Consider the following 26,095-nt stretch of genomic DNA (forward strand, 5'->3'; position numbering starts at 1 on the left):
ACACTGTTTAGCCACACCCATGTAGGCCAGACCAGGTAAGGATGGCAGATTTCTTCCTTTAAAGAATAATAATGAACCAGATGGTTTTCACGACAATCAGCAGCAGTTTCATGGTTACTATCACTGAGGCTGGCCTTCAATTACAGATTTTTAATTGAATTCCAATTCCACTAGCTGAATTTGAACCCCTCAGAGCATGAGCCAGGCCTCTGGGTTACCACTGTACCACTATCTACCCATAACTACTCTAGTTATTAACTGGATGAAAGTACGAAGATTCAACCAGTTCAATTTAGTTGGTGAAATGCCAAAGATCTGAGCAGCCATGTATAGTAACAATATTGCTGCACTCAGTGATTTGTTACTTGCTTATTCAAATATCTGATCAACAAATGAATATCATCAGGCTTGTTTGACTTACTAGCTCAGAAGTCCCAATGCAATGACTCCTTGGGACTTTCCCAGGAAGCTTGAACTTCTGAGAAAGCATCAAGTAAGAGCTGCATAATTGTAATATTGAGTTAGCACTGTGGCGAAGTATGCCCTTTACTGAGTGCCCTCTTCACTTGTTTCCTAATAAATTTGCACTAATACAGTACTCGCAATTGGGTACCTCCAATTGTTGCCATTATCATGCATCAAAGGCACAGTGCTCTCTCAATAAAATCCCCATCATTAAACTTCAAGTCATGTGTATTATAATCATAGTTTGTAGTGTAATCGCACAGCAACATGATGATGCCACACAGGGTTAAGACCAACATACACTTTTTTGGCACAGGTGATTTGTTTAAGTGTGCAACACCTTTTTATTTAGTTTTTCATCGCTCACGTGTGCAATAACTTGATGGGGCCAACTTGTGCATGCCCTGCACAGGAACTCTTTAAGACTGGTGTTTACTCACAAACTGCATACAGTAAGCGCCTGATCCCTGTAATACTGCTCTGTAGAGATGCATAACTTTTCCACCTTGTCCAATTCATGCAGAAGCTAAGTAACCATCCTCAGACCTCCCTTGTACATTCAGGCATATAGGAGGCAGTCTTGGTGGAAAGAAACACTTGCATTTATATAGAACCCTTTATGATTATTGGCTGCCAAGCACTTTTGAAGTGTAATCGCTGTTGTAATGTAGGAAACACAGCAGCCATTTTGCACCTAGAAAGCTTCCAGAAACAGCAATATGCTAATGATCAGGTAAACTTGTTTTTGTGATGTCAGTGGCCAATATTTATCCCCATCGACCAGGATATTGGGGGAATAACCCTGCTCTTTGATGTATTGCCACAGGATCTTCCATGTGCACCTGTGAGGACAGGGGTTCAGTTTAATGTTTCGTTTGAAAGACAGCACCTCCAACGGTGCAGTATTTCATGGTGCTTGCACTGGAGTGTCAGCTTTGATTTTTGTACTTGGGACTTAAAGTGGGACTTGAATCCACAACTTTGTGGCTAGGAGGCAAAAATGCTACCAACTGAGCCATGAATGACCTGGTAGCAGAGCCCAATCCATCACGCAAACCAGCCTCCCATCCATTGGCTCTGTCTACACTTCCCGCTGTCTTGGCAAAGCAGCCAGCATAATTAAGGACCCCACGCACCCCAGACATTCTCTCTTCCACCTTCTTCTGTTGGGAAAAAGATACAAAAGTCTGAGGTCACGTACCAACCAACGCCAGAACAGCTTCTTCCCTGCTGTTGTCAGACTTTTGAATGGACCTACCTCGCATTAAGTTAATCTTTCTCTACACCCTAGCTATGACTGTAACACATTCTGCACACTCTCGTTTCCTTCTCTATGAACGGTATGCTCTGTCTGTATAGCGCGCAAGAAACAGTATTTTTCACTGTATGCTAATACGTGACAATAATAAATCAAATCAAAATCAAATCCACGCCATCAGGCAAAAAGAAAATGCAAACCGTAAAGTGATTTCCAGATTATAGTCCAATCTTACACTCAAATACATATTATAAACTGTTCCAACTAAAATAATGGATTTAAAGCTGAGCCATTAAATTACCAAACAATCTAATATATAGGCCACACTTTCAATATAGGTTCCTCTTGGTTGAGGACTAGTTAAATTGGGATCTTTCTTTGGGATGCCATAAATGTTACATACAAATATTTCGTTGAGTATGGTGGTAGATTGATGCCTGTGTAAATTATGTCTGAATATAATGACAGCATGTGTCACATTGCTGTTTGATCAGCATTTACTCATTGACATTGAAGAATTATTCTTATTATGTATTATGTTTGTCATTTTTTTTGTTTGTTCAGCAATAGCTAGGTAACATGAAGATTTCTATTATTTTTAACTAGGTCCAGATCCGACCATGGAATCTAAGTGACAGTGATTTCGTAATGGATGGTTCACAGCCACTTGATCCACGCAAAACCATTTTCGTAGGAGGGGTTCCTCGCCCTCTGAGAGCTGGTAAAAGAAAAATGCTCAATTAAACTAGTTGAAAAATCTTTATGGATGCAAAATATTTTGTTGAAAATGTTAATTATATACCAATTAAACGTTCTTGTATCTTAGATCTGTCTTAATCAATGTTTTTTAATCTCACTGAGCAATGCCACACACAATACACAGTAAACAACGGGCAGCTAAAAGCTTTCAGAGCCTGATTTGATCTCCTGTCTTGAGGCCTGATTTCTGTTCCGTTGCCCCATTTCCAAATAAACTCTTGACTTATCAATTTCCCTTCCTGTCCCCGTTCTAGTTATAGCATTGTAAATAATTACTCTTTTCAAGCATAAGTCCCTCACTTTCAGATCACCTGCCTTTGCAAACACTGACTCTTGACCGCTCTGTCCCTGTGAACTTTGACCTCATCTATAACTCTTTCCTTTCCCATATCTTAATGCTTCCCAAAATTGTCATTTCTTTTGCAACTCTTCAGTTTTATACAGCTCCCAAACCACCAGAACAACTCTGACCAAACTCGTAAACAACTGTGTCACCCTGACTTATGGTACGTTATCCCTCCTTGTCTTCTAGAACCTTTGACATGATTGATCATCTTTCAAATCTTTGTTGTCCAGTGCAATGAGACTGCCTTGCTTATGCTTATAAATCAGAGCAGCTGTAGTGATGGCTTCACTTATCATACACGTTATGAATCCCTCAGGATGCATCCTTGGCCCCCTCCAGTTCCCTATCTAAATGCTGTTGCTAGACAACAATCTGATGACATGGGGTTAATTTCCATGCCTTTGCTGATAACAGCCAATACTACCGGTTCATGAACTCCTTTGACCCTTCCGCTGCCTCAGCACTAACACTGTTTAATTTACATCCAAGTTGCAATGATCAGTTTAATTGGGAACACGAAAGTTATTGTTCCAGTCCTTCTCGTCAGTGACGATGCTTGGTGATTGTTACTAACTGTGAAGATCACTGCGTCCTGATTTTTCATCCCACCAGCTGGGTCTTCCTGTCCCTCTAAGGATGGGTGGGTTCGCCCAGTTACACTAGAGATTTAACTGTGTAACAATTTTAAGGTAAGTATCCAGCTAAGCTGTGCATATCTAGCTCAAGTTTCCAACATTGATCTCAGTGTAAGAGATTGCTGAAGGTCTCAGCCAGCTCAGATCAGCCCATCGACAGTTTAATTTCCCAGACAATTACAGTGCCTGTGTATGTGGCAAGACTTCCAAGCTAAACATTGGTGGATGCTCCAAGACTCTCCACTGTTGACATTGAAAGATCTTACCCACTGTCTTCAGCCTCTTCCATACTCCTCCTCCTTTCCCGATCGCTATGTTAGACTGAACCAGGCTGAACTATCTACTGACTCTGCTGCCTTGCACAATCCTCCATCCCTTCACTTGACCATTGTGACTTCAACCATCTAAACCTGATGTCCTGGAATTCCTTTCCAAATGTTTTCCACTCTTAGAAAGTTGGGAGGGTTTTAAAGGAGCATTTATCTGACCAAGCTTTTTGAGCATTTCTCCCAACACCGTCTCCTTTGGCTTGCATTCATTTTGTCCTCAGGTCTCTGTGGAAAAACCTTAAGATATTTTAACATTTAAGATGTTTTATAAATGCAAACTGTTGCTATCATTGTCAAGATTTGACGTGAAATTGGACAAAGTTTGTCGTGTTACCAATGTAAATCAGTGAAATACTACATTTCTAAAATTAGTTTTGTTTGTATGCTGAATTGAACTGATGAATCTGTCGCGTAATCTGGGAAGCCGCTTAATATTTTTATATGTTATGTAATTGCTGTTTTGTAACTGAAATGAGAACTTTTATACAAGTAACGTCCCAGAAGTAGCTATAAACCAGGAACTGGAAGGGAGAGAGGAACTCAAAAACGTTAGTCACCGGAGAAGTACTACTGAGTAAATTGTTGGAGCTGTGTGTGATCTGACAAGAGCCCAGGTCATTATAGACTTCGTTCTAGGGTCTTATAAGAAATGTTTAGTGAGATCGTTGATGCATTATTCTTAATTTTTAAACTTCACTGGATTCCAAGAAGGTTCCATTGGATTGAAAGATAAGAACATAAGAAATAGGAGCAGGAGTAGGCCATCTAGCCCCTCGAGCCTGCCCCGCCATTCAATAAGATCATGGCTGATCTGACGTGGATCAGTACCACTTACCCGCCTGATCCCCATAACCCTTAATTCCCTTACCGATCAGGAATCCATCCATCCGCGCTTTAAACATATTCAGCGAGGTAGCCTCCACCACCTCAGTGGGCAGAGAATTCCAGAGATTCACCACCCTCTGGGAGAAGAAGTTCCTCCTCAACTCTGTCTTAAACCGACCCCCCTTTATTTTGAGGCTGTGTCCTCTAGTTTTAACTTCCTTACTAAGTGGAAAGAATCTCTCCGCCTCCACCCTATCCAGCCCCCGCATTATCTTATAAGTCTCCATAAGATCCCCCCTCATCCTTCTAAACTCCAACGAGTACAAACCCAATCTCCTCAGCCTCTCCTCATAATCCAAACCCCTCATCTCCGGTATCAACCTGGTGAACCTTCTCTGCACTCCCTCCAATGCCAATATATCCTTCCTCATATAAGGGGACCAATACTGCACACAGTATTCCAGCTGCGGCCTCACCAATGCCCTGTACAGGTGCATCAAGACATCCCTGCTTTTATATTCTATCCCGCTCGCAATATAGGCCAACATCCCATTTGCCTTCTTGATCACCTGTTGTACCTGCAGACTGGGCTTTTGCGTCTCATGCACAAGGACCCCCAGGTCCCTTTGCACGGTAGCATGTTTTAATTTGTTTCCATTGAGATAGTAATCCCATTTGTTATTATTTCCTCCAAAGTGTATAACCTCGCATTTCTCAACGTTATACTCCATTTGCCATATCCTCGCCCACTCACTCAGCCTGTCCAAATCTCTCTGCAGATCTTCTCCGTCCTCCACACGATTCACTTTTCCACTTATCTTTGTGTCGTCTGCAAACTTCGTTACCCTACACTCCGTCCCCTCCTCCAGATCATTTATATAAATGGTAAACAGTTGCGGTCCGAGTACCGATCCCTGCGGCACGCCACTAGTTACCTTCCTCCAACCGGAAAAACACCCATTTATTCCGACTCTTTGCTTCCTGTCGGATAGCCAGTCCCCAATCCACTTTAACACACTACCCCCAACTCCGTGTGCCCTAATCTTCTTCAGCAGCCTTTTATGGGGCACCTTATCAAACGCCTTTTGGAAATCCAAAAACACCGCATCCACCGGTTCTCCTCCATCAACCGCCCTCGTCACATCTTCATTAAAATCCAACATGTTCGTCAAGCACAACTTTCCCCTCATGAATCCATGCTGCGTCTGATTGATCGAACCATTTCTATCCAGATGCCCTGCTATCTCCTCTTTAATAATGGATTCCAGCATTTTCCCTACTGCAGACGTTAAGCTGACCGGCCTATAGTTACCCGCCTTTTGTCTCCTTCCTTTTTTAAACAGCGGCGTAACATTAGCCGTTTTCCAATCAACCGGCACTACCCCAGAATGCAACGAGTTTTGATAAATAATCACTAACGCATCCACTATTACCTCTGACATTTCTTTCAATACCCTGGGATGCATTCCATCCGGACCCGGGGACTTGTCCACCTTCAGTCCCATTAGTCTACCCAGCACTGCCTCTCTGGTAACATTAATTGTATTAAGTATTTCTCCTGCTGCCAACCCTCTATCGTTAATATTTGGCAAACTATTTGTGTCCTCCACCGTGAAGACCGACACAAAAAACTTATTTAAAGACTCAGCCATATCCTCATTTCCCACTATTAACTCCCCCCTCTCGTCCTCCAAGGGTCCAACATTCACTCTAGCCACTCTATTCCTTTTTATATATTTATAAAAACTTTTACTATCATTTTTTATATTAATTGCTAGCCTAGCTTCATAGTCTATCCTTCCTTTCTTTATCGCTTTCTTAGTCTCTCTTTGTTGTTTCTTAAATTTTTCCCAATCACTTGTTTCTCCACTATTTTTGGCCACTCTGTACGCAGCTGTTTTTATTTTAATACTCTCCTTTATTTCCTTCGTTATCCACGGCTGGTTCTCCCTTTTCTTACAATCCTTGTTTTTTGCTGGAATATATTTTTGCTGAGAACTGAAAAGGATCTCCTTAAAAATCCTCCACTGTTCCTCAACTATCCTACCTGCCAGCCTGCTCTCCCAGTCTACCTTAGCCAATTCATCCCTCATCCTATCATATTTCCCTCTGTTCAAACAGAGGACACTGGTTTGGGACCAACTTTCTCCTCTTCCACCTGAATCAGAAATTCGACCATATTGTGGTCACTAGACCCAAGAGGGTCCTTCACAATAAGATCCTTAATTCTACCTACCTCGTTACACAATACCAGATCCAAAATAGCTCGTTCCCTCGTCGGTTCCGTAACATGCTGTTCAAGGAAACTATCCCGACAGCATTCTAAGAACTCTTCCTCCATTCCACCCTTACCGACTTGAGTCTGCCAGTCAATGTGCATGTTGAAGTCCCCCATGATTATTGCCGTTCCGTTTTTACACGCATCCCTTATCTGCTTGTTTATAGCCCTCCCTACCTCAACATTATTATTTGGGGGCCTATATACCACACCTACTAGTGTCTTTCTCCCTCTACTATTCCTCATCTCTACCCATAATGATTCCACGTTTTGTTCCTCAGAGCCTATGTCATCCCTCAGTACTACCCTGATATTATCTCTTATTAATAGCGCGACCCCACCACCTTTTCCTTCCTGTCTATTCTTCCTAAACGCCTGATACCCCTGGATATTCATCTCCCAGTCCTGGTCACCTTTCAGCCACGTTTCTGTAATGGCCACTAGATCGTACCCACTTGTGCTGATTTGCACCATCAACTCATTTACCTTGTTCCGAATGCTTCGTGCATTCAGGCAAAGTGTCCTTATTCCAGCTTTTATCTGGACCCGCTTTGATGAGTCGCGAACACCCTCTCCCTCTACTCCCTTATCTAAATTACCGCCTTCATTCACTTGCACCCTCTCCTCTACCACTAATTTTGTAATTCCCCTTACCCCTGCATCCTCCCCCCCATCAATTAGTTCCTTGATCCTAGTCAACTCTTCTAGCTCCCCTCCCCCCAACCTATCTAGTTTAAATTCTCCCCAGTAGCCTTAGCCAACCTACCGGCCAGGATATTGGTCCCCCTGTGATTCAAGTTCCACCCGTTTTTTGTATACAGATCACCCCTGCCCCTAAAGAGGTCCCAATGGTCCAGGAATCTGAATCCCTGCCCCCTGCACCAGTCCCTCAGCCACACATTCATCTTCCACCTCACTCCATTCCTGCCCTCACCTTCCCGTGGCACAGGCAGTAATCCTGAGATTACTACCTTTATCGAATATTTAAGATATCGAATGTAACTCCATAATTCAAAAAAGGAGGACACGACGGGTCAGTTAGCTTAACCTCTGTCCGAGGGAAAATGTTAGCTATTATTAAAGTTTTTATAGCGGGGCAGTTAAATAAGTTCAAGGTAATCAGGCAGAATGAACATGGTTTTGTGAAAGGGAAATCATATTTAACCAATTTATTGGAATTCTTTGGGGAAGTAATATGTGCTGTGGATAAAGGGGAACAAGTCGATGTACTGCACTTAGATTTCCAGAAGGCATTTGACAAAGTGCCACATCAAAATTATTGCAGAAAAAAAAAAGCTCATGTTATAGGGCGTAACATATTGGCATGGATAGAAGAGTAGCTGGCTAACACAAAGCAAAGAGCAGGCATAAATCTTAGAATCTTAGAAACCCTACAGCACAAGAAGAGGCCATTCGGCCCATCGAGTCTGCACCGACCACAATCCCACCCAGGCCCCACCCCCATATCCCTACATATTTACCCACTAATCCCTCTAACCAGCACATCCCAGGACACTAAGGGCAATTTTAGCATGGCCAATCAACCTAACCCGCACATCTTTGGAATGTGGGAGGAAACCGGAGCACCCGGAGGAAACCCACGCAGACACGAAGAGAATGTGCAACCTCCACACAGGCAGTGACCCAAGCCGGGAATCGAACCCAGGTCCCTGGAGCTGTGAAGCAGCAGTGCTAACCACTGTGCTACCGTGCTGCCCCAGCAAATGGGTTCTTTTCAGGTTGGCAAGATGTAACTAGTGCCCCACAGGGATTGGTACTGAGACCTCAACTGTTTACAATGTATATAAATGACTTGGATGAAGGAATGGTTCAATAAATTTGTTGATGACGCAAAGATAGGTAGGAAAGTAAGTTGTAAAGAGGACATAAGGAGGCTGCAAAAATATATGGGTAGGTTAAGTCAGTGGGAAAAGATCTGGCATATGGAGTATAATGTGTGAAAAATGTCCAATTTGGCAGAAAGAGTAAAAAAGAAGCATATTATCTAAATGATGAGAGATTGCAGAGCTCTGAGGTGCAGAGGGATGTGGGTGACCTTGTGCATGAATCACAAAAGGCTATTATGCAGATATTAGGAAAGCTAATAGAATGCTATAATTTATTGTGAGGGGAACTGAATATAAAAGTAAGGAGGTTAAGTTTCAGATGCACAGGGCGCTGGTGAGAACTCATTTGAAGTACCGTATACAGTAAAGATCACATTATTTAAGGAAGAATGTGAATACATTGGAAGCAGTTCTGAAAGGTTTACTGGATTCATATCTGGAATGGATGGGTTGTCTTATGAGGAAAGATTGGATAAGTTAGTCTTGTATTGACTGGAGTCTAGAAGAAGAAGCAGAGACTTGATTGAAACATCCTCTAATAGAAGGTTCTAGAACTAGGAGTCTATTTAAAAATAAGGAGTCGCACATTTAAAAAAGAGATGAGGTGAAATTCTTTTTCTGAAGGTTGAATCTTTGGAACTTTTTCCCTGAAAAGGTGTTGGAAGCAGAAGCTTCGCATATTTTTCAGACAGGTGGATAGATTCTTGGTAAGCAAGGGGTTGATAGATTATCAGTGGTAGGCAGGATGCAGATTTGAAGTTACTATCAGATCCGCCAGGAACATATTAAATGTCAGAGCACGCCCTGGGGCAGAATGGCCTGCTCCTTGTCTGTATGTCATATTTAACAGTTAATGTTACAAATCCATTGTCAGTATCTATTTTATTCATGGAGCAAACAAATGTTAACTTTTTTGTGCTTCACACCAATGTCATGGGTTTCTGTCAATTGGCTGCTGATGTGAAAGTGAAGCTAATATGGACCACAGGGTCTGGTCCATAGTTGTTGTTGTCAATAAATTGCTATGTGATCATACGATTATGTACTTTACATAAGTACATGGATGGGTTGTCTTATGAGGAAAGGTTGGATAGGCTACGCTTGTATTGACTGGAGTCGAGATATGAATTAATTTTTTAATCATTGAATTTAAAAGCCTTTTTGTGTTTCTTCTACAGTGGAGCTAGCTATGATAATGGATCGCCTTTATGGTGGGGTATGTTACGCAGGGATTGATACTGACCCAGAGCTAAAGTACCCTAAAGGTGCAGGGCGTGTTGCCTTCTCAAATCAGCAGAGCTACATAGCTGCCATCAGTGCTCGATTTGTTCAGCTACAGCATGGAGATATTGATAAACGGGTAAGTGTCACTCTGTATAGTTAGCAGACCCAATGACTTGTTTAACTTATTTTGGAAGATCTATATGCGCTGTACACTCAACTGCAGAAAATCAGTAGTCTGCACAAAAATGCACCCTGTTAAATTGTATGGCCTGGCTAATCAAACTGTTGAAACAGTTATACATTCGTAAGTCCATGCATGCATGTGATTTATTTTGTTCCAGCATTGCATCACTTAATATGAAGGAGCAAAGTTGAAAGCAGTAATCTTTGAAGCAACACTTGAAGTGCTTCTTTGAAGTACTGCAATATATTTTCTTTAGTGAATATAAAGTCAAGAAATCCTATGATTCATTGCATTTTAGAAGCTTTGTGTAAGAATATCATGCTCTGGCGAGACTTGTTTTCAAAATCTATCCACACCCTCACCTCTCCCTATCTCTATAACCTCTAGTCCTACAACACTTGAGCTATCTGTGCTCCTCTAATTATAACCTCTTAAGCATTCTCGATTTTAATTTCTCCACCATTAGTTGCTCACCTTCAGTTGCTTAAATCCTAAACTCAGGAATAAACACCTCCATCCGTACATACGCATGCACTGCACACCGTACCACTTGCATACACAACTCTGCCCCTCTACCTCACTTTCCTTCTTTAAGACACTCCTTAAAACTTACCTCTTTGACCAAGTTTTAAGTCATCTGACCTACCATCTCCTTATGTCACTCAGTGTCATATTTTATTTAATATCTCTGTGAAGTGCCTTGGGATTTTTTATTACGCTAAAAGCACTATAGAAGAATAAATTGTTATAAGGTGAAGGGGCATACAGAAAAAGTGCAGGAAAACCAATGAGGCTGAATCCTGTTGTCAGCTGAGTTTTTTTTTACTTGTTCACTGAATATGGGTGTCACTAGCAAGGCCAGCACTTATTGATCAACCTTAATTGCCTTGGCAAATGTGGTATTGAGTGCTGCCTTGAGCTGCTTCAGTCCATTTGGTGTAGGTGCACTCAGTGCTGTTAGAGAAGGAGTTCCAGAATTTTGGCCCAACAATGTAGAAGGAACAGTGACACATTTCCAAAGTGGATGGTGGTGGTTATTGGAGGCAAATCATCTCAGTCCCAGGACATCACTGTCAGAGTTTCTCAGGGTAGTGTCCTAGGCCCAATCATCTTCAGTTGCTTCAATAATGTCCTTTTCTCCATCATAAAGTCAGAAATGGAGATGTTTGCTGATGATGATGCTGTGTTCAATACCATTTGCAGCAACTCAGAAACTGAAACAGCCTATGTCACATGCGGCAAGACCTGGATACCATTCCTTGGACTGATGAGTAGCAAGCAACATTTGCACCACACAAGTGCAAGGCATTTACCATGTGTAACAAAGAATCAGTAACCATCTCTCCCCTTGACATACAACAGCATTGTTATCACTGAATTCCTCACCATCAACTTCATAGGAGTTCCATTGAGCAGGAATTGAACTGAGCTAGCCATATAAATACTGTGACTATGAGAATAGGTCAGAGGCTGGGAATTCTGCAGTGAGTATCTCACTTACTGACTCCCCAAAGCCTGTCCACCATTTTCAAAGCACAAGTCAGGAGTGTAATGGAATACTCTCCACTTACAACTTCCAACAACAGTCAAGAAGCTTGACACTGTCCAGGACATAGCAGCTCACTTGATAGGGACCCTACCCACCACAATAAACATTCACTCCTCTGTCCACACACAGTGGCAGCAATGTGTACCATATACAGGAGGCACTGCAGTAACATAAGGCTCCTTTGACAGCACCGTGAAGGACACATGGGAACTCGGGCACTTACAATTTCCCCTCCAAGACACAATCATCCTGGCTTGGAGCTATGTCACAGTTGTTACATCCTGTTAGGGACTGGTGTTGTTTAAAGAAGAAATCCGAACACCGAGCAATTAACCAGCAGAACTACGCCACAAGATTCCACGTTATTAAACTGGAACCAGCTTTATTGTATATTAAAAAGAATTAAACAAAGTAGGCTCCAGCTGATAAACTGGATTTAACTTTTTACTTCCCATCATCCCACACACACAACACCTTCGCCCTGTCCCTGGAAAGAGTTCCCTTATGAATATTCATTCACTTTTCCTGTTACCCAGCCAAAAGATATACCACAGCCCTCCAGAATTTACTTCTCCTTAGCATTCTAGCTATTCTTCCGAGGTGCAATTCTATGTGGGCTCCTCCATTACCTTTTGGCTGGGCAATCTACCTTTTTTTTTTACTGATCTCAACTGTAGATGTCTCTGCTCCTTTTTTGAGTTGCTGGCAGATATCCAACTGCCTTCCCACAGCTTTCCAAATTAACTCTGCTGATTGTTTTCTGTCACAAGACTCTGTGAGGACCACTGTAGATTTCCTCCATTTGATCCAAGCTTAGCAAATCTACAACTGCCCTTCCCTCCAAATGCATTCCACACGGTGAGTGACGAAGTTAATATTTTCTCTGATGGAAGTGCAGGCCTAACTGGCCATCACTTCCTGTTGGCTCAATTAATCTGATGAGATGCTATCTTCACCAAAGCAAGCTACAGCTGCCTTTGTCTGTTCCCAAACTAAACTGCCTGCTTCTGCCAACAAATACACGCAGTTAAATTTAACAAGATTTTCCAACTCTACATCACGTTTCACCATGATGATGTGTCATGCTTTGGGATAAAACAGAAATGCAAACTGTTTTACCTTCGACACAACTCTGATTCTGTACTCATGAATGATTTATATCTCTAATGGAGTTTTACACCCCTCTTTTTCCAGAATTGCTAGCTTTTAATGGAGATAATAATAGACACCCTGGCTCTATTGAGGTTCAAAAATAGGTAATCTATTGTTAAGTGTTTACACTTCAACTCTTACCTTACAAGATAAACACAGGTTAGTTTTTAATTGTAATTAACTTCAAACTTGTTTGAATTATTTTTACTTCAGGGTTACTTATTGGTTTCTCAATCAGATATCTCCCTCACTCCAATTTTTAGTTAAAACTTTAATTCATAAAACCAAGAGTTATATTCCATATGACTCACAATCTAGATGTTCACAACCCTGTTTCTGTATGATCGTTTACTCAAAATCCTGGGACTCGCTCTTACTGTAGGTGTAAAGTTATCAGCTCCCCACCATTTTCTTGAAGGCAATTAGTGAACAGCAAATGCTGGCTTTCTCAGCGGGGCACTCGCCAGCGGGATCAATGGTGGGAAGCCCAAATATCAGAAATTTCAGCAGAATATTCCAATGCTGCCTAAAGTCCTGCTTGGAGACTGGTGTGAAACCATTTTGCATTCCACGAATGAGATGCAGATGAAGGCCTGAATCTTCCCCCTCCATGCCTGATTCTCCACAATGGCAGCAGGAAAACACACTGGCCCAGAACATGTCTGACCTAACGTGGTGTGCAAAAGTCAGGACATACCTGAAGAAGGCCTAGGGCTGCCTCTGGAATTTATTATGGAGGCTACCAATGACCCTGGGCCCTGGAACACCACATCGTGGGTGGGGGGAGCACCTATCAGTGGGTCATCCAGCTTCAGTAACTTTGAGGAGGTCCATCTTCCAGTATCAGCATGTTCCTGGAGGTCCATCTGCTTTCTTCAATCTGCTTTCTTCAATAGTTGGTCAGTGATGTTGTGTGTCTTTTTGTCATGGCACCCAGATATGACGTTGGGGCACACGCCATCAAATCCGCCCCGCCATGGAAGTCAGCACAAAACACCCAGATGCATAATTAATTACACTGGGGACGGAGGATATGGCATGGTTTCCCATTGGCCTCTGCAGTGGGACACACTCCCCATCCCTGCCTTGTCATGGGACTTTGTCCTGGATTGGAGCATTCCACCCTTTGAGCTAGTTAGGCCAAATGATGTTCTTGTTTGTACTCAACTTCATGAATACAGTTCGAGCAGGCCATTCCTTAAGGACTATATTGATGTTGATGGTGTAATGTTGAACAACTGGCTGAGTCTCCTATAAATACACAATGGAAAGCTGGGCACCCACTGCATGCAATTTTTTTAACCGTCCAACTTAACATTTGGAACATCATTGGAGCAGGCGAATTTCTCCTTCAGAAGAACAAGTTGGGAAATAGTCCCACATACAGCTAGTGAGGCCAGATTATCACAAAAAGCTTTGTGATATCAGTTTATTGCCCGCTACTTGTTTCATTAACAGTGCTGAAAAAATAACTTCAGTTGTTTTACTAGTTTCCCATTGAGCATGTTTTAATTCTTTAAATAAATATAATGGCTCAAATAGCAAATATGAACATTTGTTAGGAGATCTAGCTATTGTAATTTTTTGTGAACTGTTACAATATTTGATATTAATTGAAAAGCTTTTGTTTTCCTGTGACTTTATTTGGAGTAAACCAGCACCTATCATATTGTTGCTCTCATGAGGACATAAGTGATGTAAAGGAAATCTTTGTATATTTTTGTATTAATATGGAATAGATTACTGTCCACTTTCAAAATCTATATAATCATTACTTGGTTTTTTTTCTCGTTCATCCTCCTTTCCACTAAAAATTGGTACCGATGGGATTTGTTCCGATTTCTCATTGCAACTCCACTGTTTCAGAACTACATTGTGCTCTGTGATGCTGTTCTATGAGCCTTTTGAAAAATGTATTATGGAATGGAATTGGTTTTAGCGGGAATTGCATTTTATACTGATTACCCGTAAGCAGAATGAATTATAAATTATGTATGCTCCATCAAAGATCTTGGTGAAAACAAGAGTATTCGAGCAGCAGGGCTTTGTATTTAATAGTAAATTGGCACATTTAGCTCTGAGAATGTAGCAGTTTTCTTCTAGGATATTGATATGAGAGCAGAGTTATAGTGACAGATGGAACAGGTAAAATGCCTATGTCTGAGGAGATTAGAACTGAACATTAGTCATTTCAGCTCAGTGGTTAAGAACAGCTGCAGTAATTAGCTGTCGTCCCCATGATAAATGTCTCGATGGATGTGTGTGTGTACACAATTCTCATCAGTCAAAAATATGTAATCGTAATGTTCGCATTTATTTTAAAACATGAATTCCTTCCAGTATACCTACAGTTCAGAACTCAATCTTTAGCTCATTACATTCTCAAGTTATGTAACAGTACAAGACAAAGTAATCACTTCACCTGTCTTAAATATAGATATTCATTAATACATTATGGATTCTGGAAGATTTGAATGATGTTGCAAAAAGTCCTGATTAAATTGATTAGAGAAGAGGGAAATAATGACCGGGGAACAAAGTGACTCCACACACACCTAGTGATGGAAGATTCACATTCAATCAATCGTCTGGCGTATTGTATTACCTAATTTCTGAGGCCTGCAATTCTAAGGGTTCTATTATGTTTAGCTGGCTTTAGTGAGAGGAAACTGGAAGCTTTATTCATTCATGAGATGTGGGTGTTGCTGGTTCGGCCATGTCCAAGAACTGAGTGACTTGCTAGGCCATTTAAGAGGACGTCTAAGATTCAGCCGCATTGCTGTGGATCTGGAGTCGCATGTAGACCAGAGCAGGCAAAGATAGCAGATTTCCTTCCCTAAAGGATGTTAGTAAACCTGATGGATTTTTGCAACAATTAATGATAGTTTCATCGACATCATTATATTTTTAATTCCAGGCTTTTTTATTCGATTCAAAATTTTCTGCCATGGTGGGATTCAAACCTCAGTCCCCAGGCATTGCTCTGGGTCTCTGTACTACTGGACCAGTGATAATACCACTATGCCTCCCTAGGGTAGACCTGCCACTGAGGGTTGAACTTCCAGTTAGCTCCAAATACCCCTGCAAACTAATATTCCAGCTATTAAGGTCATTCTAGCTAGACAGGCAGTGAGAAATTGGCCATTTCATGTACTACTAAGCTGTATAGTTTAACTAGTCAGAACTTGAGCAGTGCCCTTGCACATATTTAAGAGACTCTTCATACATGAGCTCTTGCTGATTTGCTAAACTAAGCTTACAGTTGTGTTCCATCCAAGACAGTGTGCATTATATATTTAGCAAAAAGGAACTATATGATTTGTGCATTTTAATGTGGGGATGGAATTGTGTATGTGTACCAGATACACAGCTAACCAAAGAACACTTTCCCCGATGATTTATTGAGGTTTCCATTTTTTTGTTGATTTTAAAATTAACACATTTTCCAAGATTTGGCTTTGTTGCTGTCCTGCATTTTGTTCCTTTTATTAATTTGTTAGCTAAGCTCCCACATACGCATCACGTAACCTTAATTAACAGCAGCACAGTGTATGCATAATTTATTAATACGCAATTTCAGCAGATGTGATTAAATGAAGCATATATTTATAGTGTCATTGTTCTTCTGAAGAGGCTGAGGCTATAAATTAACATTAAATTCTTCAGCTGTTCAAATTAACCTCAGCATACTTCATGCTGGCATATTAATTTTACTTCACCATAGTTGTGTACTTAGCTGCTGCATTATCAAGCCTAAATGAGCCTTTACTCAAATCATCTTACACTGCCAAATTCAGTATTTTTTACAGGTGGAGAATTGTCTTAAACTGAACAATGTTATATAAACTGTCATATTTCTTACTGTCTTGTATAGGTGAAGAATATTGACAGCGTGTATGTCGATTGTAGAGTTCAGTACCAGTACAGTGGGTTAACACAAACATATTTGCTTAAATATTAGAAACATTGAAACTATTGAGTTTGGTCCCCATTCCTAGCTCCGTTCACTTGCTACAAACTCCATCCCTCTCTTTGGCACAGTCTGAGATTAGGCTTTCACAACCTTGATGTCACATTCAATCCCAAGATGAATTTCCAACCTTGTTCATGCCATCACTAAGACTGCCTATTTCCACCTCTAACATCATCTGAATTTGTTCCAGTCTCAGCTTGTCTACTTCTGAAACCCTCCTGTATGTCTTCATTACTTCTAAACATTACCATTCCAACACACTCCTGGTCTCCCACATTCTTCCCTCCTTTTACTTGAGATGATCCAAAACTCTGCTGCACTTATCTTAATTTGCATCAAGTCCCATTCTCCTATCGTCCCTCTGCTTACTGATCTACGTGGCTCCTAGTCAAGCAGCACCTGGATTTTAAAATTCTCATCCTTGTTTTTAAATCTCTCCACAGCCTCACCCCTCTCTATGTCTAATCTACTCCAGTCCCACAATTCTTTTGAGATACCTGCGCTCCTCTAATTCTAGCTTCTTGTGCATCCCTGATTTTAATTGCTCCACAATTGGGGACTGGGTCTACAGTTGTCTAGCCCCAAGCTCTGGAATGCTCTCCCTCTACCTCTCCACCCCAATTTCTTCTTTTAAGATATTCTTTAAAATCCACCTCTGACCAAGCTTTCAGACATCTGGCTTAATATCTCTTCATGTGGCTCAGTGTCATACTTGTTTTATAATGCTTCTTGGGACATTTTCTTTTGTTAAAGGTGTTATTTAAGAATACGTATTGCTCCATCTATATCAAAGACAAAGTTGATGAGATGAGAGCAATGAAGAAAATCTAAGCGAAATGTATTTGCTTTAGTGGAAGGGATAGTGTAACAAAATCTGGGGAATGAGTAGAAATGAATTGAGTTGATTAATTTGTGTGTGCACGGAGCTGATTTGTGTCCATATAAAACACAGCAGGAGGCATCCTCTGAATCTGACGTCATGTATAATTCTGTTGTACGATTTATATACAAGATAGCGTGCAATTATTGTTAGCCAGGCCTGAAGTAGAGATCATCCATACATTAAATCAGTTTGGTCAAAAGGATGCATTTTCCAGCATCTAGTAGCTCCAGGTCAACTCAGGCTGGTCTAAAATCTTGTCGCTATTTAAAATGAGCATGCTGTCTATCAGTGACGTCACCCAAGAAGCCGAGCAGATTCAGAATCACAATTTTATTTAATTTGAGTGTCTCAGTAACAAGTAAAATTAGTGTTTGCAAAATTGTTTTCAGTAGCGAATGGGGTATGTTTAGAACTACTTCCCTGCTTGCCCCTTTTCCCACCATGAAATTTAATGTAGAGATAAACTGCATTGCACTTTGAGAGTTAATTTTCATTCTTTAATCTTAAATTAAGGATGTAATCTTAGGTAGGGAAACTCCAGAGCTGTTACTCTGATATGGTGCTGTTTTATTGGAGGTAGTTCACTGGAAGAGCTTTCAGCAGCTTTGAGTATTTGATGGTGGGGAAATGTCTAGAAACAATAATTCAGGACAAAATTAATAGTCACATGGATAAATGTGGGCTAATTAAGAAAAGCCTGCACAGAATTGTTCTGGGAAAATCATGTTTAACTAACTTGCTGGATTTTTTTTTGAAGAGCTAGCAGTGTGTATTTGAGAGCCATGTGGTGTCCAAAAGGCATTTGGTACAGTGCCACACAACAGACTTGTCATCAAATTCATAGACCATGGAATAAAGGGAAAAATAACTGGATACGAAATGGACTTAGTGACCGAAAACAGGATGGAGGTTAATGGCTGTTTGTCAGGCTCGGAAAGTGTGTAGCAGACTTCCCCAAGGGTCAGTGTTGAGATCCTTGATCTTACTGATATAAATGACCTAGACTTTGATGTATAGGACACAATTTCAAAATTAGTGGATGATATGAAACTTGGAAGCGTCGTGAACTGAGACGGATAGTGCAGAACTTCAAAAGGGCATGGGCAAGTAGGTGGAATTGGCAGGCAGGTGGCAGATGAAGTGCAATGAAGAGAAGTGTGAAGTGATCCATTTTGGTAGGAAGAGCATGGAGTGATGGTATAAAGAGTACAACTCTAAAGGTGGTGCAGGAACAGTGGGACCTGGGTATATATGTAGAGAGGTCATTTGAGGTGGCAGGACTGGTTGAGAGCGTGGTTAATAAAGCAGACAGTATCCGAGGCTTTAATAATAGGGGCACAAAGGATAAGAGCAAGGAGGTTATGTTGACCTTGTATAAGACACTAGTTCAGTTTCAGCTGGAGTGTTGCATCCAGTTCTGGGCACCACACTTCAGGAATGATGTGAAGGCATTGGAGAGAGTGCAAAAAATCTTCATGAGAATGGTAGCAGGGATGAGGAACTTCAGTTTTGAAGATGGATTAAAAAAGTTGGGACTGTTTCCTTGGAGAAGAGAAGGCTAAGGGGAGTTTTGATGTAGGGGTGCAAAATCGTGAGGAGTCAGGACAGAATAGATAGAAGGAAACTGTTCCCATTTGTGAATGGATTGAGAATGTGAGGGCACAATTTGAAAGTAATTGGGAAAAGAAACAAAAGTGACATGAGGAAAACCTTTCTCATCCAGCAAATGATTGGGGTCTGGAATACTCTGAGTGTGTGGTGGAAGCAGGTTCAATCAAGGCATTTAAAAGGCAATTGGACTGTTACCTGAAAAGAGAATATAGACATACAGGGAGAAGGCAGGGGAATAACACTTAATTGAATTTCTCATTCAGAGCGTTGCTGCAGACATGATGGGTGGAATGGCATCTTTTTGCAATGTAACAAATATACGAGGTGAAATGAGTTTAGAGTATCTCAATCCAGCTACCAGCTGTTAGGGAAACTACCTATAATCTGTGACTAAATTGACATTTCCTCTGGCATTAAGATTGAGGGAGGATGTGCATCTTATCTGGCAGTGTTTCATCCTGACATTGGATGGCTTAGTCCCAGGCACAGACACATCTTGCCTTCCTTCACACAAATATTATAAAATTATTCTTGGAAAAGCTACAAATTTTGCTCCACCGTCAAGGCTTTGCCTTTTAATTTTAAAAATTCACTAACGGTAGCTAAAATCCATTTTTTTTTTAAACAAAGGAAACTTATCAATTTTGTATTACGTTTATGCTTCTGACTGTAAGCCTTTTGGTATAATCAGCAATTCCCTGAAACACAGCCGATATAGCATGTAAGCAATCATGTGAGTCAGGAATTCACAGTAAATTTATTCACTTTGTCCAATCCCTTGAAAACAGATTTTGGAGCAGTGTGACTCTGGACATACAAAAGTAAATTGCAACGTAATTAATGTAGTTTAACAAGCTGCAAACTTTGCTAAAACTAATTTTTGTGTCCTATCACTCTTGCAGATCTCAGATTTCTTGCAATGACAATGGGAAAAAATATATTAACCAAAAATTACACTTTATTCCAACAGGTGGAAGTTAAGCCATACGTGCTAGATGATCAAATGTGTGATGAATGCCAGGGGGCTCGATGTGGTGGAAAGTTTGCTCCATTTTTCTGTGCCAATGTCACTTGTCTGCAGTATTACTGTGAATTTTGTTGGGCAAACATCCACTCTCGTGCCGGGCGGGAGTTCCACAAGCCACTGGTGAAGGAGGGGGCCGACCGCCCTCGACAGGTTCACTTCCGCTGGAGCTGAACGTAACATTCAGGCGCCTGAAGGATCATGACGGATGAAGAGAGGAGAGTGCATGAGGCTTAAAAGGCTGAAGAAACCATGAATAGTTAGGAGAAATAAGTGCATTCTTCTGCCTCCTACCCCAGCTCTCGATGCATACATCATATGTAGCAGCTAATACACTACAGGCCTCTGTTTGTCACCAAAACCCTGCATCTCAGGCTTTACTAACTTTTTTGAGGTACTTTCATGTTTTTTGGAAAAAAAATCGATTTTTTGTAGTTTTTTCAAGTTATTTTTTTATATAAAAAATCTTAAAATTAGAAGTGAGAATGTTGCCACTTAGGGGCGCACAGTTTGCTGCTATCTTCAATGGGTGGAGCATGCACTTATTTCAGGAAGCTCAGTTTCATCTCCAAGACCTGTCCCTAGTAATTTTACCAAAGGTAGCAAATAGTAGGAGGCAAGTTTAGCTATAGGTGAGTGATTTCTGCCACACAAAATTTTATTTTTTAATGTTGCTATTTGCAATGTATACACAAACTTTAAAAAAAATAGGGTTACGTTTTTGCTCTCCATTTTGACTTGCAAGAAATAATACCTCAAGAGACTGATCTGGTTTAACTATTTTAGCATTTTTATTATTCTTGAGCTGCATTAGAAGCTTTGCTGCTATATAGGTATCATATTTAATGCCAGAACACACAGTAACAAAATGGGATCAGAAACATAATTATAGCAGCTGCATTGTGGAAGAATTAGATGCAGGTGGCAATGGCCTAGACTGCCACAGTTCAGAATGTGAATTTAAACAATTGCATGTTTACTTGTACACCTTATGCATGCACTAAAAGTATATTCATACATGTTCCTTCACAGCAATGGATGTGATGTCAGTTTTGGCAAACATTCAGAAAAAATAGTTAGCATGAATGAAAGGTACAATAATAGTTTAAAAGAAAAACAGGAAAAAAAACCTAACTTGCATGTATTAATGTGACTCCTGTAACGAGAATGTCCTACTGCTACACTTTGTATACATTATGCAAAATAGCTTTTAGAGTAGAAGTGCAGCCACTATCGTGACCTGGTGGGTTGTGGAGTTTGATTTCTGCAGACTGGATGTAATCTCGTATTCCCTGTGCAATCTTGTTAATATGTGCGTTTTGTTTAGTGTTGTGAGTTGTTGTCCTAAATAGAAATTTAAAAGTAGCTAGGGTCTTAAAGCAAATTAGTAAATGGAAAAGAAAAAAAGACTTTTGATTTCATTGCCCCTTTCATAAAACTCTTTGGTATAATGGCTCAGACTTCCTCTACAAACCAAAGATGGCCAGCACACTGCTAAACAATCACCAAACTCCAAGCCCCCTCCAAAAAAAGTTATAAAATGGTACTGATTTCATCATATAAGATACATGATTTACTAAACTAGCCATTTTAAAGTCAAAATGGAGATGACTATGGTGTTAAATTAACCTGGTTTGACATTAAAGCATTGAATTTCTCTGCAGTTTAATCACACTAGAATGAAAAATGTATTAGTAAGCTGCTGAAAGTTATGCGGGTGTCAATTATTTATTCAAAAAAAGGTGATCATGCCATTACAAGCATTTACTGTACAGAACAACCGTATATAATCCTTAGGGACAATCTTTTTATGTAAGCAAGATGTTGGTCTTGAACATTGGTGGTCTCCTGGTGTGCTTTTGTGTATGTAGTTCATGTCTAACTCTGCTGTTTATAGTGATTGTGATGCAACTTTTAAAATGTTTGAAGTCAATGCTGTTTTGAAGAATAGCTTTTTTACTAATTTATTTATTGGCTAATGCCCCCATTTGTTACTTACCATGGTTCTCCAGGCTATTTGGAGCATTTGTTCTCTGCCAAATTTGTTCCATTTTCAGACACCCATATTGGCATTTGTTATGCACTACTTTTGTATCTTGGTGAGAGTTTTTTCCAACAGTCAGCTGTTTTAGGGCACACTTTTTGACTGATGGCATCTCCTTTGCAATACCTCAATTTTCTGAATTTAGAAGAGAAATTGATAGTTTTGCTATGTTTATTATTGAAAGATCTGCATATATAATTTAACTTGGCAAATAAATGATTTAAATTGATAATTTTATTTTTCCATACATTCTGCTTCCTAAATTTGGAAGGGTCTAAGCATTTGTAAACTAACGTGGTAACCTTAGGAGGGCTCTTCTACATAAAACTGTGCAGAAAGTAAGTGCAGTAATTTGAAATATCCCCAACTCCGTAAGTAAAATTAAAGGCATAATCACCAAGGTATTTTGTTAAATTAATTTGATTTATATAAATCTTAAATGAACCCTTTTTAGGGGTGGGGTGGTGGTGGTAGAATGATTTTTGTTTCATCTGCTGTCATTTCTTTCCCGAGACAACTTTATTACTGTAGCACCTGAATTATTCAGCATTGCCATGGAGTAAATGGCAAACACTGTAATGCATCTTTTTTAAAGAAATCATATTTATTTTCACTATTTTTGTAGAAATGTAATTATTTTGTTTTGATTGTATTATTTTTATATTCTAATAAGCTTGTTCACATACTGTGCTCCCCGAATGTATGTATTTCTGCCCAGGTGCAGGGCTCTGCAGAGAAATTAATTTTTTTAAAACCATGCTATGTTTCTGCAAAGAAAACATGAGCAAATATATTTTATGGGAAACACTTGACATTTTAACCCCTGTTGCATCTGGCCATATGAGGCCTTTCCTCAAAGATGCTGAAAGACTTGAATATAACACATTTTGGAAGGCTGACTAACCTCGACTCTGTGTTGTGATGTGCAATACTGTTTCTAATGTTTGTAAGAAAAGAAAAAGAATAACAGTGTAAACCTTTTAATGCAGATTTATTTTTTTCATTGCATATTTGCAGACTAGTTATCCACAATGTCATTTTTTTACTGTCAGAAATTTTACCCCTTTGTCATGCTAATATTTTTAAATCCAGAGATCTTTGTACTGATGTAAATGATTGTAGTTATTTTGGATAGTGTTTTGCTAAAAAAAAGAAAAAAAGGAGATACTTTTCATGCATATTTGCCTATTTTGTTTTTATTTTACTTTAAAAATATGACTACTTTTTCAACAGTAGCATGATACTTGGAATAATTTTCTTATTCAGCCAGTGTCATTAATATTATTTTGTATTTTTATGTGGAAAATATAATTTTATGATGCTAATTCCTAAAGTTTATTTTATGTTGATTTATTTTTGGAGCTAAAATCTTTGTAATATGTTAAAGTCTCTAGATTCTAATTAAATGCTTGTGTATAGATTCAGAGCAGTGGTTTACAGGAGTGTTTCGGTTGTAATTAGCAACTAATGGTTCTTTGATATGCAAATTAGACAGCCATCAATTTCTGCCAATTCTGTTCTTTTTTGTACTTTATAGGGAGAGTTGATTAGTAATTTTGTTTTGATTTTTAAATAAAGGAGAACCCATGCTTTTATGGACACAAGATCACCTCAAGCTTGATTTAGTTTCATTTTCAACTTTTATATTTCTTTCTTTTGCATATTTCTGTTGATGTCTAATCCTCCAGTCTGTCTGTTGTACTGGTGATAATTCTGTACTGGAATGGTTTGCTGCCAATTATTTATATTAAGTAATTTTTAAATATTTGTAATATTAACTGTTGACTGAATTAATAAACCATTAAACTATTTGCATGTTTGCTCTATGCTGAAAATGTACCTGTCAGCTGTCCTATTTGGAATTAGAAAATTTACCTACTCTTTCCAGTGTCTGACTTTGAGTAAGGAGTGTTGTAGACCTTGGTCCTTCTGAAACTTGTGTTTCTGTAATGCTAAACTTTACATTCCCCTTTTTAACCAATATTACTGCAATTCCTTCCTGCTCCAGCAGGATTTAAAGACAGGCTGTGAACACTTGAAGGCAGGCTGTCAACACATGCCTGGATACTTGCTTGTCTTTGCTAATAACTCCAGTATTTAATAGACCTTTCACCAAACTTAAAACAGAAAGTGGCTACACAACTGTGAATATAGAATTTTGTAATTGCTTCTGAGAAACAGAAATAAGTTCCAGCTCTAACCAAGCAGCAGGAACATTAAAAGGGTTAGGTTTGATTGTACAATTATTCCAGTATTCTTGAATATATTCTCTCGAGTAGAAAATTAATTATGATATCCAGTAATAGAATGATAGAACAAGTTCAAAGTGCTGATTGACCTCCCTGTTCCAATTTAAATGATGCTGGTGAAAAATCAAACGTAATTTAACCTGCACATGAACATTGCGCTACATGCAGAATAATAATAATATAGCAATACTATAATAGGTTTGTGATTTCAATACCCAAAATAAGATTAAGCAAACCAACAGTAACATCACTCATAGGAAATAAATAGGAGATAATTTAGAGAGAGCCTCAAGAAGGATTAAGCCATGAGCTGCACTATTGGTAGGTATGTTTGGGACTAGGACGTGGTCATTATTGCATAGTGGGATGCCATTCATCCCTCAAGTCCATGTCAACTCAGAGCAATTCAGTCTATCCCAGTTCCTGCTCTTTCCCATTGATCATCTATGCATTCATTACCCTTTTAGGCAGTGAATTTCATGTCATAACCGCTTGCTGCATAAAAGTTCTTCATATATCCCCTGTATCTCTTACCTAAAACTTTAAATATGTGCATTGAGAGTTTGTACCATGAGCTAGTGGGAACAGATTTTCTTTTGTCTACCTGGTCTAAACATGTCATAATCTTGTACACCTCTATCAAATCTTTGTCTCCTTTGCTTCAGGGAGTGCAATCTCTGTTTCTCCAATCTAACCTTGTAGCTAAAATCCCTAATGCCTGCAACCATTTTGGTAAATCTGTTCTGCATTTTTTCAAGCAACATTACATCCTAAAGTATGGTGGCCAGAACTGAACACAATACTCCAGTTGTGGTCTAACCAGAGCTTTATAAACGTTCAGCATAACTTTCCTGCTTTTGTACTCTCTACCTCTATTTATGAAGATCTCATTTGCCTTGCTAATTACTATTTCAACATGTCCTGCTACCTTTAAAGATCAATGCACGTGAACCCAAGACATACCTCTGACCCTGCACACTGTTTAGAACTGTGCCAGTAAATCTTTTGCCTTTCCCTGTCCCCTCTGTCAAAATGCATCACCTCACTCTTTTAAATTCCATCTGGTACTTGTCTGCCCATTCTGCTAACCTGTTGCAGTCGTTTGGTTTCATCCTTACTTTTAGCCACACCTTCAGGTTGGGTGTCATCAGCAAATTTTGAAATTTTACAGTATTCCAATATCCAAGTCATTTTTTACATATGTAAGATGATCTTAGACATGACTTTCAGACGAGTAAAAAAAAAATGATCATGGGGATGAAACAGATGGACCTCACACCTCCAGAAGAACAAATTGAAGTAAAATGCACACATGATCATGGAAGAAAAGGCAAGTAATCATTGGGGCAAGTCTTTTTCCCCCCCAACAATATACTGTGGAACTAGGAATTGGCATGGGATAGAGTTGTGAAATGGATTTATCTTCCAGCCTCAACACTTGCCTGGAAAACCAAAGCATA

The 26,095-nt window shown here is 39.8% G+C and overlaps 1 protein-coding gene across 2 annotated transcripts in view; it reads left to right on the plus strand.

Annotated features, from left to right (window-relative positions):
- Positions 1–24,197, plus strand: part of LOC144495098 (cytoplasmic polyadenylation element-binding protein 2-like) — a 117,684-nt gene extending 93,487 nt beyond the window's left edge. For both annotated transcript variants that reach the window (XM_078214985.1, XM_078214993.1), the window contains 3 exons: positions 2,330–2,444; positions 9,921–10,102; positions 20,289–24,197. In XM_078214985.1, the coding sequence (XP_078071111.1) occupies positions 2,330–2,444; positions 9,921–10,102; positions 20,289–20,516 (525 nt within the window). In that variant the 3' untranslated portion in view covers positions 20,517–24,197. The remainder of the gene's footprint in view (positions 1–2,329; positions 2,445–9,920; positions 10,103–20,288) is intronic.
- Positions 24,198–26,095: the final 1,898 nt, after the last annotated feature.

This window comes from Mustelus asterias, chromosome 1 (genome assembly GCF_964213995.1).
Source record: "Mustelus asterias chromosome 1, sMusAst1.hap1.1, whole genome shotgun sequence".
NCBI lineage: Eukaryota > Metazoa > Chordata > Chondrichthyes > Carcharhiniformes > Triakidae > Mustelus > Mustelus asterias.